Source organism: Camelus dromedarius, chromosome 5, assembly GCF_036321535.1.
Source record: "Camelus dromedarius isolate mCamDro1 chromosome 5, mCamDro1.pat, whole genome shotgun sequence".
NCBI classification, from domain to species: Eukaryota; Metazoa; Chordata; class Mammalia; order Artiodactyla; family Camelidae; genus Camelus; species Camelus dromedarius.
Genome location: NC_087440.1, coordinates 23,035,881 through 23,050,865, shown reverse-complemented (window position 1 = coordinate 23,050,865; position 14,985 = coordinate 23,035,881). Strand labels below are relative to the sequence as shown.

At 39.4% G+C, this 14,985-nt stretch overlaps 1 protein-coding gene across 5 annotated transcripts in view; it reads left to right on the top strand.

Moving 5' to 3' along the window:
* The first annotated feature begins 4,582 nt into the window (after nucleotides 1-4,582).
* The window catches only part of EIF2AK4 (eukaryotic translation initiation factor 2 alpha kinase 4), a 79,937-nt gene continuing 69,534 nt past the window's right edge, over nucleotides 4,583-14,985 (top strand). For 4 of the 5 annotated variants that reach the window (XR_004137223.2, XM_064485745.1, XM_031453317.2 and 1 more), the window contains exons 1-2: nucleotides 4,583-4,782; nucleotides 11,979-12,091. Coding sequence is in view for 4 of the 5 variants with exons in the window: in XM_064485745.1 (XP_064341815.1) it covers nucleotides 4,639-4,782; nucleotides 11,979-12,091 (257 nt within the window). In the remaining variant the exon portion in view is untranslated. Of the gene's footprint in view, nucleotides 4,783-11,978; nucleotides 12,092-13,894; nucleotides 14,041-14,985 lie in introns of those variants that run through there. The other variant, XM_031453319.2, reaches the window with a different exon arrangement.

The window sequence follows — 14,985 nt, the reverse complement described above, 5'->3', positions numbered from 1 at the left end:
CAAACCCCACAAAATCATGCATAAGCCACTAAATAATTTTTATTTCATACATATTTGAGCAGCAGGAGCCACGTTGTTTCTCCTACTTCTGACTGCCAGGCCACAGAGAGGTGTAAGAACAGTTAAGTGTTTTTACCTCCTAGGAGGAGAGGGGAAAGAGGGAAGGGGTGAAGAAGTATTCAAAGGAGTAATGGCTGAAAATTTCCCATATTTGGCAAAAATCATAAGCCTACAGATTCAAGAAGCTGGGTGAGCTTTAAACAGGATAAACCCAAAGAAATCTATACCAAGACACATCACAGCCAAACTTCTGGACACTAAGATAAAGAAAAAACATCCTTAAAAGTAGCCAAAGAAAAAAGCCACTTTACCTAGAGGGGAAAAACAATGTGAATAACAGTGGAGATCTAATTGAAACCACCAGAAAGTGGGCCAGAAAGAAGAGGCATAACATTTTCAAGGGCTGAAAGAAAAGAACCATTGGCCCAGAATGCTATATCCAATGAAAACATCCTTCAGGAATGAAGGGGATTGTGGTTTTAAAATTTGGGAATAATGACCAACAGTTTGGGAGTTTTTCCTTGGGTAGTTGAGAGTAAACAGCAAGACCAGGAGATGCACTTTAGGGGAGCAGGGAAGACACAGGGAAGTAGAGAGTCTTCCTTGGAGAACTGATCTAAGGGGTTAGGGAGGGCCTGAAGAATAAGGAAATCTTAGGGTGTCCTGACAAATTGTTTGTGAACCCAGTTATACAAAAACTCTTACCAGGCTGGATGCCCCAGGAGTTTATAGTTTATCTGCCAGAAGCTTGTCAAGGACCAATCTTTTCTTTGAAATGATCAGATTTTGCATATCCCAAGCCTGCTGAGTTAATCCTTTATTTCATGTAGGGCAACCAAATGTAATATATGGACTTGTTTGGATCCTGATACAAACAAATCACTGTAAAACAAAATAAAACAACAACCTTTTTTCTTTTAATGGAGTATTGGGACATAACTGACATACAATAAATTGCATATATTCAAATTATACAGTTGATAAGTTTTGATACAAACTCCTATGAAACCAGCACCACAATAATGAACACATCCATCATCCCCAAGAGTTTCGTCTTGTCTTTCTGGACTCCCTCCCTCTGGCTCATCCCTGTCCTCCTTATCCCAGGCAGCCACGTATCTTCTATCTATTACTAAATTTGTATTTTTAGAATTTTCTGTAAATGGAATCATACCGTATGTACTCTTTTGTCTGGCATTTAGCCTAATTATTTTGAGATTCATCCATGTTATTACTATATAGATAGCACATTTCTTTTTGTTGCTGAATAGTGTTCCATTGATTGTATTGATACATCTCAATTTGTTTCTACCTCAATTTGTCCATCACTTGTTTATGAGCACTTGGGTTGTTCCAGTTTGGGGATTAAGGGGTTATGAACATGCATTTACAAGTCTTTACGTGTTTTCATTTCTCTTGAGTAAATAAATACCTAACAGTGCATAGCTGAGTCATATGGTAGGTATATGCTTAGCTTTTTAAGTAAAACTCATGATATGCCTAAATGTAAAACCTAAAACTATAAAACTTCTAGAAGAAAACATAGAGAAAAATCTTTGTGACCTTGAATTAGGGAAATATTTATTGGATAGGACAACAAAACATAAGTCATAAAAGAAAGAACTGATAAACTGAGCTTATGCAAAAGTAAGAACTATGCTTTTTGGAAATAAAAACACTGTTTTTTTGTTTTTTTGTGTGTGTGCATGAATGCATTTGTTTTAACATTTTTTATTCGTTTATAATCATTTTACAATGTTGTATCAAATTCCAGTGTAAAGCACAATTTTTCAGTTATACATGAACATATGTGTATTCATTGTCACATTTTTTTCTCCGTGAACTACCTTAAGATCTTGTATATATTTCCCTGTGCTATACAGTATAATCTTGTTTATCTAGTCTACAATTTTGAAATCCCAGTCTATCCCTTCCCTCCCTCTGCCCCCTTGGCAACCACAAGTTTGTATTCTATGTCTATGAGTCTATTTCTGTTTTGTATTTATGCTTTGTTTGTGGGTTTTTTTTTTTTTAGATTCCACATATGAGTGATCTCATATGGTATTTTTCTTTCTCTTTCTGGCTGACTTCACTTGGAATGACATTCTCCAGGAGCATCCACGTTGCTGCAAATGGCGTTATGTTGTCGGTTTTTATGACTGAGTAGTATTCCATTGTATAAATATCACATCTTCTTTATCCAGTCATCTGTTGATGGACATTGAGGCTGTCTCCATGTCTTGGCTATTGTAAATACTGCTGCTATGAACATTGGGGTGCAGGTGTCATCCTGAAGTAGGGTTCCTTCTGGATATATGCCCAGGAGCGAGATTCCTGGGTCATACAGTAAGTCTATTCCTAGTCTTTTGAGGAATCTCCATACTGTTTTCCACAGTGGCTGCACCAAACTGCATTCCCACCAGCAGTGTAGGAGGGTTACCCTTTCTCCATAGCCTCTCCAGCATTTGTCATTTGTGGATTTTTTGAATGACGGCCATTCTGACTGGTGTGAGGTTGATACCTCATTGTAGTTTTGATTTGCATTTCTCTGATAATTAGTGATATAGAGCATTTCTTCATGTGCCTATTGATCATTTGTATGTCTTCCTTGGAGAATTGCTTGTTTAGATCTTTTGCCCATTTTTGGATTGGGTTGTTCGGTTGTTTCTTAAAAAAACCACTGTTAAGAGAATGAAAATGCAAATCACATATCTGATAAATGAATTACTTCCAGAATATATAAAGAATTCCCAAAACTCAATAATAAAAAAAACCCAATTTTTTAAATGGGCAAAAGATTTGAACAGACAGAAGACATATGAATGACAAGCACATGAAAAGATGCTCAACATCATTAATCATTAGGGAAATATAAATTAAGACACAATGAGATACTACTACACACCAATTACAATGTTTAAAATTTGAAAGACTAACAACAATTACTGGCAAGGATGGAGAGTAACTAGAATTCTCATAAACTGGTGAAAATATATAATAGTACAACCACTTTGGAAAACAGTTTGCCAGGATTTTTTTCTTGTGCAATTTTGACTTTGAAATAGTTCCAAGCTTACATAAAAGTTGTAAGAATCATTCAAAGAACTCTCATATATCCTTCATCTAAATTCCCCAATGGTCTAATTCTACACTTGAGTTATTATCATCTATTTTCTGAATCATTTGAGACCTAACTGCATATGTAATAACCTGTTACCCCTTAAGATTGGAGTGGATATTTTCTTTCTAATAACAAAGACAGTTTCTGTTTGACCACAGTACAACTATTAATGTCAGGAAATTAACCCTGATAGAGTACTGCTATCTAGTCCACAGACCCCCTTCAAACTTTGCTCATTGTTTTGATTATACTCTTTATAGATCCAGCATCCAGTACAGATTCTAATTTTAGACAAATGGAGATTTTTGAACATAAATTGGGTATTAAATGATGTTAAGCAATTGTTACATTTTTAAGGTGTAAGGACAGTATTATGTTTGTAAAATGTCCTTATCTGTTAGAGATATGTATTTAAGTGTTTATAGAAAAAACAGTATGTCTGAGATTTTCTTTGAGATTCACTCCTAGGGAGGTGTATTTTGGTGGGAGGTGGTGCAAAAGGGAGAAGTGAAATAAGATTGACAAGATATCTAAATGTGTTGAAGCTGAGCAATGAGTACAGGGGGGTTCATTATAATATTTCCTGTACTTTTATATATATGTTAAATTTTCCATATTTAGAGTTTTTAATGAAAAGAACCAATGGAGAAATGGGAAGTTTTAAAGGATTGTAGTTATGATCATATTTTTGATTTAGGAACATTACTCTGGCTGCAATAGAAAGAATGGCTTAAAAGTGGGGAAAGAATGAAAACAGTGACTAGTTTCCGAGCTGTTGAAGTCATCCAGGGAAGAGATAATGGTGGCCTGAACTCAGTTAGTGGCACTGGGACGGAGGGTACCAAACTAGGGGGTTGGGGAGTAATGGTCACGATTTTAGCTCCTGGTCGTCTTCTGGGAAAGCTCAAGGTGAGTCAATAAGCCGCTGGAAAACCCATTAAATTCTGCCCTTAAGAGTTTCGTCTCACTACTCATGCCAGAGTTAAGGAGTTCCAGTAGTCATTTCTGTTAAAGAGATTTATTTCTTGAAAACCAGACCATTTGGCATTATTATCATTCCATTCTAATTGATTTGATCTCCCACGCTCCTGCAGGTTCCTCTGCTCAAGTTCCCCCAGCAGGATGCCGGCCAAGCCTTCCCCCAGCCTCGCTCCTTCGCCTCCACAGTTCTCGCGCTAGCAGCGCTCCCGCCGCAGGGTCTCGCCCACGGGCCCGCCCAGGGCGCGGAGATTGGGCCGGGATCCTACCCACAGGCTCGGAGCCCCTCCCAGTCCCTGACCACCATCCCACTTCGGGCTTGGAGTTCCGGCAGCAATCCTTCCTCCAAGCCTGGAGCCCCACCCACCCCTGCCCCGCCCCCGGCGTGGAGCCCCGCCCTCGGGCCCGCCCCCGGAACGGAGCCCGCCTGGGTCCCACCCGCCACCGCAAGGCCTCGGTGCCTTGCTGGCAGCACTACCATGGCTGGGGGCCGCGGGGCCCCCGGGCGTGGTCGAGACGAGCCGTCAGAGAGCTACCCGCAGAGACAGGACCACGAGCTGCAGGCCCTGGAGGCCATCTACGGCGCAGACTTCCAGGACCTGCGGCCGGACGCGTGCGGACGGGTAGGAACTTCGCTGGTCAGATCGGAGCTGGCGTGCTGCGGCCCAGCCTCCCTTGGCGCGGTCTACCCCGGCCAGGCCCGCGGGGCCCCGTCGGAGCCGAACCGCCGACCCTTCTTAAGATTCTGCAGTCCTTTCACCCCTCGCCATTCCTCCCACGCTCACTTTTTGTCCTTGCATCCGCAGCCGCTTGGCGCGTCTCCAACACCTACCTGGGCCTTTTCCCCAAGTCGGCTTCTCTTACCTGGCTCTGCTTCTCATTTCCACGGACATTCCATAACATCCCTGCCTTCTTACACCTTTACCTTTCTTTACCCTCTGAAAACCTTTGAGTCTGATACAACAGCGAGTTCATAGGGACCCACTGCAACTTTGTTCTGGGAATGGGTTGGGGACCCTTGCACAGATTTTACCGATGCCGTCATTAGAGTTCTCAAGTCTCACCCTCCCATGTGTGTTCTGTTAACCATATAATCCCACTCTACTCCTCAGCATCCTCACTGTGCTGTGCGGTATGGAGGAACTTTCCTCCGTATCTTCCTCTAAAGCACTTAGAGAGCATAGAATACATTCTTCTTAGCTGTAATGGAAAGGGAGTGTGCTGAGTACAGACCTTTTTAAATGTTATTTGGTTTAAAATATCATTTTCTTTCTTGTCTGGAAGTAGTTGAGACATAGTAAGTTAAGCCACTAATACTGACAGTTTTCTTCCATCCTTGAAGAATTATCTACCAAACTGTTAAGCCTAGGAGTATTATTTTTAAAGTAGTACCTTCCTTCATCTACCTTTAATTCTGGCATTTTACAACATGTGCCTATTTAACCTGAAATAGTAAAAATGTAAATATTCCCCTTATACAGGCTTATAGTAAAAATAACAGCATAACTTTCTGTTGATCTGGTAACCTCTCTGTTCTCAAACATTGAGAACCAGGAAGTAGGCTCATTAAGCCAAAATACCTGTCACAAAGTATACAATGGGAGTCAATACAGAGCCCATAAGACTTCATTCAGAACCTGTTTATTTACACGAGCTTAGTTATTTGATTCTAAGACTACAGAAAAACAGAAAAGGAAAAGGAGCTACTAGGTAGGGATAATGATAATCTCAGAATTTATAACTGGTGGCCTTTATAACAAGATAGAAGAATAAACAACACAAAACAAAAACTGTAATAGGCAGGCAGAAGAATTCAGATACTGTGGCCTGAGGTACACGGGCAGATAGCCTCAGCACTTTCATAGGCCCCACAGGCAAATATCTGATGGTCCTAAGGATGAATTAGGGTGTAGTCACTCAACAAGTACTTATTACTTGCTATTCCCCAGTCTTTAGGGAAGGGTTATGCAAGTCCACAATCCTTTATCCAAAACCTTGAAGCCTGACAGGTTTCAGAATTCACAAGTTTGTGTTCATGGTCCTGTGTGCACATTCTATACCTTACCTAATACCTCCCTCAGTGTCGGGTCAACATCCAAAATCAAACACAGTGAAACGTGAATATTTAAATATTCACACTCAGCGGGATGAATAAAGACTATTAATAGCCTCATGTCAGTTCAGACCAGATTTGCTGCCAGTAAATTCAGAGCAGAATTATTAACCTGGATAAACTTCAAGTTTTTAAAAAACTTCTGTCTTTTAAACTGCTTTTTGGAGGATGTGTTATAATATAGATTTTGGTTTATAATATAGATTTTGGTTTAGTATCGTATGTATATCATTTCTAAATAAACATTTTGGGAGTGCATGCTAAAAATTATTTTACATACTAAAAAAGTCTGGGCACTGCTAGTTTAAAATATAATTTACTCTACAGTTATAAATTTATTATTCACTTAATTATCTTGGCTAACTTTCTGTTGGCCAAAGGTCTGCTCATTTAACGTTTGAAAGCTGTTGCAAACTTCCCTCCTAAAAGCTTGCTTCTGTCTCTGGACCCACCAATAGTGTACGAGTGCTTCTTTCCTACATCTTCACCTACATTGTAGATGTCAGACTTTTTCATCCTTGCCAGTAGATAGATTTTTACTTCTTTCTTTATGAATTATGAAGGCCACCTTTGTAAGCCATGAATTTCTCTTTTTCTAATGACTGTTCAATGTTATTTAGTTTATTTTTCCACTCTGTTGTCTAATATTCTTATTCATTTGTTGGAGCTATTTATCTGTTAAGAAAATTAGCATTTGGGGTCATATATTGCAAAATTTTTTTCCCAGTTAATCATTTGTATTTTGATATTTGGGTATTTTACACAATTTTTTAGAACTTTAATATAGTCATAGTGACTTTTTTTTATTGTTATTGTCACATAGTCCTTGTGGTTTGTTTTTCTCCCTCCTCCAGTGTTACCAAAAAATGAATTCTTCAAGGCTCTCTTTTAATTCTTTCATGACTTTGTTTTTAAACTTCTATCAAATAAATATAGAAATAGCTTTAGCTTTTTTTTTTTTTTTAAAGTTCTTACCTCTGTCTGAGTGTGAATCTAGACCGCCCTCTCTCACCCCCAATTAGCCAGTTAGACTAACACAGGTGATTTTTTTCAGTCTTTCCCTCTCATTTGAAATGCTACCTTTACATGATATGAGACTATGCTAGCTTCAACAGGACAGAGTCTGTGTATTTGTTCACACCTACATGCCTAGTGCCTGGTAAAAAGCTCTTCAAAAAAAAATTTTTTTAATTGAAATACCAAATATATTTGGGTCTGTTTCTTGACTCTGTTCTATCCCAGTAATCAGTTTAGGTACTGTGACCACATTGCTTTCATTGCTGTAGATTTGTAACAAGCCTCAGTGTTTAGTGTTATCATCATTTACTTTACAAAATATTCCTGACTAGTTTTACTTTGTTTTTTCTATATGAACCTTAGAATCATCTTGTATCTGATACATTCTGCACTGTGTTTTCCTCTCCTTTGGTGCTCTCAAAAACTTTTGGTTACCCCTTACTTTGTTTATTTGCATAAAAATATTCCAGGAATTCATTATTTCCTTGTGTAGGTTAAGTCAGAGATTTTATTGACACTGAATTCTAATGACCATTTATCTTCTAAAGGCATGAAGGAGGCCCGCCCCCATCCAACTCCCTAGTACATCTTGGTTGTTGAACTGTTTTTAATCAAGTCCTGTTCAGCTCCAGGAGTCCTTGAATGCCCTAATATGAACTAGTACTTGGTATCCTAAACATGTCTTGCAGAAAAGCCTCTTCCCACACTGGGGAAACTAAGCTTCTTAGTTTGCTTGAGAATATTTACTGGCAGATATTCCACTCTTACCTCTGAAAGCACTGTTCCTGGACTGTCTTGAGTTGTCTTCTTTTCTTTTCTTTTCCTTTTCTTTTTCCTTTTCTCCCGTGAGCCTGTACTGGTTAGGATTAAGTTTAGCTACATATGACAGAAAACTTAAAATGACAAAATTTATTTTTTTACATGTAAAAGTCTGGAGTCTAAGGGCTTCTATGAATTGCTGTTCCATCATCCTTAATGTGTCCTTCATGGTCTAAAATGGTTGTCTGACCTCCAGCCATCACATCTGCATTCCAGCCAGCTGGAAAGAGAAAAGGATGTAGAAGTTTCACCCCTTTCTTTTAATAAGGGCCACTTCCTGGAAATTGTATATTATAGTTTTTCATCTTACAGGCCAGAAATTAATCCAATAGCCACACTGAGCTGCAGAGGAGTCTGGGAAATGTATCCAGCTAAAAAATCATGGATTCTGTTACAGAGAAATAAAAAGAGAATGGGTATTGGGGAACAATTAATAGTCTCTGTTGAGAAATACCCCAAAGTCTGTGCCCTATGGAGAGGAATATCACTCTGGTCCAAACAGTCAGCCAAAGATAAAGGCCTTAGAAGTAGCCAGTCACCTGGTAGCTTCAGTGCCCTGCTCTTTGGGTTGGTCTCAGTTGGTACTCAGAACCAGACAAGTTGTTAGGTTTTTGTCCAACATATGTCATTTCTCAGTGGCTGTGGGTCTGTTCGTTCATCCAAACCACCATTACTGAACTCATGCATTTCTTTCTTTGTTTTTTTTTTTAATGGAGCTACTGGAGTTTGAACACAGGACCTCATGCATTCTAAACATGCACTCTACCACTGAGCTACACCCACCATCCCTAGGACTCATGCATTTCTTAAAGCTGAAACCTTTATGCGTCTAGTAGTCTTCACTTTGCATTAAAGCTCTTCCCTCTTTCCTAAAAGTTTGCTTTGGCATTATCTGGACTCACCACCATTATCTCTGCTGTCCTGCTAGTGCTGCTCTGCTGTGGAATAACGAACACTAGATCTGTATGTGTTCTATGGCTGGGCCAGCACAGGAGTGTTTACAAGATCCTAACCACTTTTTTAGGCCCCATTGTTCTATATACTAATGTTCCACCTAGTAGCTGAGGGAGGCCTCCTTCCCCGAGGCTTGCCAGCAGTCTTTAACTGGATTCATTGTGCTTTAATACGCATTTCCTGTAGTAAAGAATATCTTCAAAATGTGTAGTCCCCCAGTAGGTCACTGTTTTCTGAAGCTAGCTTCCTGTGCCAGTGACTCCAGATATAAAGTGGAGACTTCCCTGTACCATTTCCTGGGGTTAGTTACATTCAGATATACTCTTTACTTCCTGCATAAAGACGAAAGGGAATGCTAAACCTGATTTGTTATTACATATGCAGAGATAACCCATTTCATGTGGCATATGTTGTCTGTATGTTGCAGGTTCATTTTTATACAGAGCCCAAGAGAGTCCTATCCCGTGGTTTGCATTTGTAGCTTCTACTTATACAGCTTGCTGTTACAGTTTTATGATTCTTACTCCTTTCAATTATAGACTACTCCAATTTAGTTGCTTCAAGACAGAAAATCTGCCATTGCTCCTAGGTAGTGTGTTTGCATTTTGAAATCTTATACCCCTTTTGCGTTGGGCCTGCTGAGCATCCATATGGCATTTCCTCTTACTTTCTTACCTTCCTATTTACTTTAAGCTATGTTGGTCCATATAGATTTAGAGCAATATTCCCATTTGCATTCTGAAATCAAGTTTTCATTGGTCAGCAGCCAAATGAGAAAATGAAGGTCAGAATAATGTATATGTGAAGATATATTAACATAAGATAAATTGATCCCAGTGGTTATGAAATCTGACTTTGGGAGGTAAGAGTGTTCAGCTCTGAGTTTTATCATGTGTGTCCGTTGAACTTGCTTCATGAACAAAGCTTTGTTCTGCTCTCTGGCCCACAGACTCGTTTCCATTTGTGGGGCTCCCTTAGTGAACTCTTTTTTCCTGTTTGGAAGGTCCCCCATCTGAACTTGGAGCCTAAATACATTTTCAGAGCCAAATTTACAAGAGGGAGAAGAGATGCTGCAGCTACTATTTTTAGCAATGTTTCTAAAAGTGTGCGTTGGGAGGTGAGGGCCCAAAGATGGAAATTCATTGATCGTTGAAATAAACACAAACCCTGAAGTCCTGGCCCCGTTTTCTCGACTATGTTGCAAGTGATTGAAGCCTGCTGAATTATTAGGTTAGATTTAGTTCTGTAATATGATAGGATTTTCTTACTAGGTTGATTATTGTACATTAATTTGATTATTAGCTATGATCGGTAGTGTTTGTAACAATCACTGTCTGTAGGCTTATGATCTGGACAAAACAGGAACTTCAGTATGTTTACTATTGCTCTCACTTGGAAAAAAAAACTTTAAAAAAAGCACAAATTAAAGTAGTAGGTCCATTTCTATAGACAGTTCATTCTTTCAACAAATATTTATTGAATTCCTAATAGGTGAAGAACCACTTCTCAGATAACTAAGTAATTTGTATGAGTATATATTCACTGAAGAGAACAGGAATAAGTCCTTCAGAAAGTACTTGAGTATCTGTTTGTTTTTAATACTCTTATTTTTCTACTTGGTTTTGTTGTTACTCATAGCAGGATGGAAACTATTCTTCGAATTGCTTTTTTCATCTGATGTAATAATGAAAGCCAAAGTATTCATATATCTTAAAATAGCCCTAAAAGGTACTTCTGAACTTCTTACTGGAATAATGTTTGATACTCTAATTATATAGGCTGTATTTATGTAATGTGTAGAATGACATATTAATAAATAAAGCAATCTGTTACAAAAAAAAAAAAAAAGATAAATTGACCCCAGGAACTCAGTCACAGAATTGTGCTTTGTGGAGCCTTACCACAGGTTTTATCAAGGATTGTTATAAAGCCATAGAAAAACTGAGCTTACATATTTTATGTACATAGTTGATTATATAATTCAGGGTGCCATGTGTCAGGTTCATGTTATGAATTTCTGTTAGAATTTAGTGTTGCTCAGTACTTTGTTGCGCCCTCTCTCTTTTCTGATAATGCTGCATTTCTCTTTTTGCCCTGGCTGCCTGGACATTCCAAGGCAAAGTCAAGGCTCAGTCACAGCAACTCAGGGTTGACATAAACAAGGAGGGCTGATGGAAAAGATGCAGATTTGGGAATCAGAGCTGGATTTGAAGTCCAGCCTTGTTAGTCAGGTGCCCAGGCCATATGCACAGGTGGTGCCTTGGCCTCCCCTTTCTCATGGTGTATATATCTCAAATCCCTTTTTTGGAAAAAGCATATATAATTAAATCAGAGAAGAGTAGAGTAGTTAGGTGTTTGGTGAAAAGCAGTTGGTTGCAAGCATACACAATTTTGGAATTGCTCCCAGACTTCTCCACATCTAGGTTTTCACTTATTATCTCAACGTTCTAATCTCAGTTGAAGTATCCCCTGCTCAGGAGGCCTTCCCTGACCTTCTCCTTCACCACCACTATGTTCCATGACCCTGCTTTGCTTTCTTTACAGCACTCATCACTGTTTTGAACTCTTGTCTTCTAGTTTGTGTCAGCTAGTTGAGTCATGTCTGCCTAGATCTGCCTCTGAAGTCCCAGGGCAGCACCCAGAACGTCATGAGCACTCAGTGACATTTGAACGAATGGAGGCTATGTGGAACATTTCAGGTCACTCCTTAGATAACTTTGAAAAGGAAAATGCATTCTCTCTGGCACCAGTTTTGTTTTTAAACCGTGCTTTAGGAAAATGTGACCGAACACCTATATTACATAAAATTATATGTAATATTTTGAAAGCAGAACTTTAGAGCTAAAATAATTATTGTCTTAATTGTTAATGATTGGCTTTCTAGAAAAAAAAAAAGATTTTCTTTTTCTCTTTTAGGTCAAAGAGCCTCCTGAAATCAATTTAGTTCTGTACCCTCAGGGCCTGACTGGTGAAGAAGTATACGTGAAAGTGGATTTGAGGGTTAAATGCCCACCCACTTATCCAGATGTGTGAGTACGTTTATAAATAGCTTTGATTAAGATTTCAGTTCTGTTTTGACAACGTAGAAACTGGTTGAAGTTAATGACATTTTCTCCTTCCAGCCTTCATTCCATTTAAAATTTCATTTCCTACCACCTGTATTTCATCAAAACTACATCAGCAATAGACATTTTCCTGAAACCTATCTCCTGTTAAGTCAGCTTACAGTTAGTGTTCTCTGCAGATACTGATATTTGTTCTGTGACTAATGTTTGCTTCCTCTGATGTGTTAACTAACTTTTGTTTGTTTAGTTCTTCATAAACTGGGAAGAGGAACAATCTAGAAGAAAAGGATAAAGGTGTGGTGACTATTCAAGCCTTGTGTACTTAGTTATAAAGTATGATTGGTGTTAGGACTTAGAGAAGCCTTCTGGGGCTAATGGGACCTTTACTTCCTAGAATAAAGGAGGATTTAGTCACCCTGTTTCTGGGGACACTGCTAAGGGGTCCTCACTGGGCAGTCCCACGCCTGCAGGGCATGCAGCATTGCTGGCCTCCACCCACTAATGCCAAGAGAGGTCCCCAGTCAATGAGACAGCCAAAGAAACCCCCACTGAATAGGATACCACCTCTGGTTGGAAACCATTGGTAGCATTAGCAATCAGGACTCTTTTTTTTTTTTTTTTTGATTTACCATGTATATTCCATGTAATCTCCCCCTAGACTTTCTATGTGGAAAAGTAGATTGGCCTAGATGACGTTTTATGGTTTGAGCTTGTTGTACAGTGAACCAGTGAAGGAAAGTGACAAATAAAAGGAAGCACTGCCTCACACATGGTGCTTAATGTACACTTGGTGGTAAATTTATGAAATTTGTTGACCAAGAGGTAATGGAGGATATGAAAATACAGATAGGTCAAGATGAGCTTCTCAAAGTTAGTAACCCACTTTTACCCCAACCTCTAGTTCTAGAGTAGATATAGTAGGTATGCAGAATGTTAATTAGTGAATTAATTAAAGTGTTATTAATTTTATGAAAGAAAAATAAGACAGTGCCTCTCTAGGTTTTTTTTTCCTGACACCAAGTAGGTGGTGTCTTTTCTGACATCAACTGGGTGTCCAAACAATTCAACTCATTTCTGACAGATGTCCATGGTTATTGGTACCTGGGTTAAGGGCTCATTCCCACAAGACTTCAGACGCCAGTTGCGGTCCTAGTACTTCTGATCAACTGGCTATAAATTTGCAGGTTCCCATGACCCGCTATGAGGTTTGATAATTTGCTAGAACAGCGCACAGAACTCAAGAAGGCACTTCACTTACTATTACCAGTTTATCAGAAAGAATACAACTCAAGATGAGTCAAATGGAAGAGATGCATAGACAAGGAATGTGGGAAGGGGCGTAGAGCTTCTTTGCCATCTTGACATTGACAGATATCCCCTGGGTGGGGGGGCGGAGGGAGGGCTCGATCACCCCTGGTTGAGAGCCTCAGCATTAGAGAACTATTCAGGTACATCTTGATGTGTCCACTTGGTAAAAATACTATGGGATGATTATTTAAGAAACTATATGCAAATGCTTATAAAAAGTTTAAAAGTGAACATTATAATACCAGGTACATAAAAGTATGAATTATGCGGCAAGGGCATAAAGACAACATTGAAAAATGTAAAGCAAGTTTAATTAGTGTTGTAGATGAATTTTTCACCATCTGTTAATACTGTATAACAATTGCTTGATTTTTTAAAAAATAATTATGTAAGTCTTAAACTTGAGGGGACATTTCTGTCTTTTGAGATGATATGGTACAGGAAAACTTTCCTTTTCTGCAAATTAGTCCTTGATAACACAGTGAGAGAGAGACTCCTGGCTTAGATCATCTATACATGGACTCAGAACTTTCTCTCAGATTTCCATCCGTCCAAGTAGATGATGGAAGCAGTCTGTCATACTGAAGCATTGAGAGAATGCAGGGGTGAGTAGTAAAGGCCTTGCCAAGGTGAAATGCCATGAATCACTCAGAAATGCTTAGTGGGAAGTCATGAATCATCTTCTCTTCTGTAAAATTAAATGAAGCCTACTTAATCTCAGTGAGTTGTTATTGGATGTTTATTGGTTGGAAGTAAGAGGAACCCCAAGGGCAGGTTGTACCTTCCTTGGGTAGAAGGTGTTGTCTCTTAGTTGTGCTCTGTAGGGATCAAGAGGAGTGTTAGGCATCCTTGGAATGGCAAAGTTTGCAGAGTGTGCATGACTAGATTTATACATGAGTGAGTGAGCTCATTTACAATCCGAATGGGTGGCTGGGACACAGCATGTGTGGGAATACTGGATGGATCACTGTGGCTCCATCTTGCCTAGTTATTCTTGTCCAGCCTTATGCCGGAGCATGCCTATGAGCACAAAGGGCTTGGACTCTTGTGGGTAAGCTGTTAGAGTTACCTGATGTGGAGGGGTCGAGCATTACCATACAAGGGAGTACATGGTTAAGTTACTAGGCTAGAGTCACACACTGAGCTGGAGTGATTTTTTTAAAAGGCAGTAAACAGTAGATGTTGGAAATTTGAATCAGATTATAAAGTTGAAATCAGAGGAGCTGAGGAGACACCCAATTGAACCCCAATAAGTCTGGTCATCTTGGGGAGCAGGGCACCTGACAGCCCACTCTGACCACTGGCCAGCGCAATTCTGTCCCACAGGCGACAGGCGACTCCATGTTGAGCACTGTGTCAACAGAGTTGCAGAGGTAGAGTTGAAATCCTTTTGAGATGAAGGGAAGTGAAGTGTTGGTGGGGGATGAACAGTAAGTCTCACAAATGAGGTCCCATTGAAATCTCCAGGCCCTGAGCTTGGAACTTAGCAAATGTTAATGCAAATAATCTATACTTTCTAGAGTAACTCCGTTTTGTTTTTTTCTTTTTTC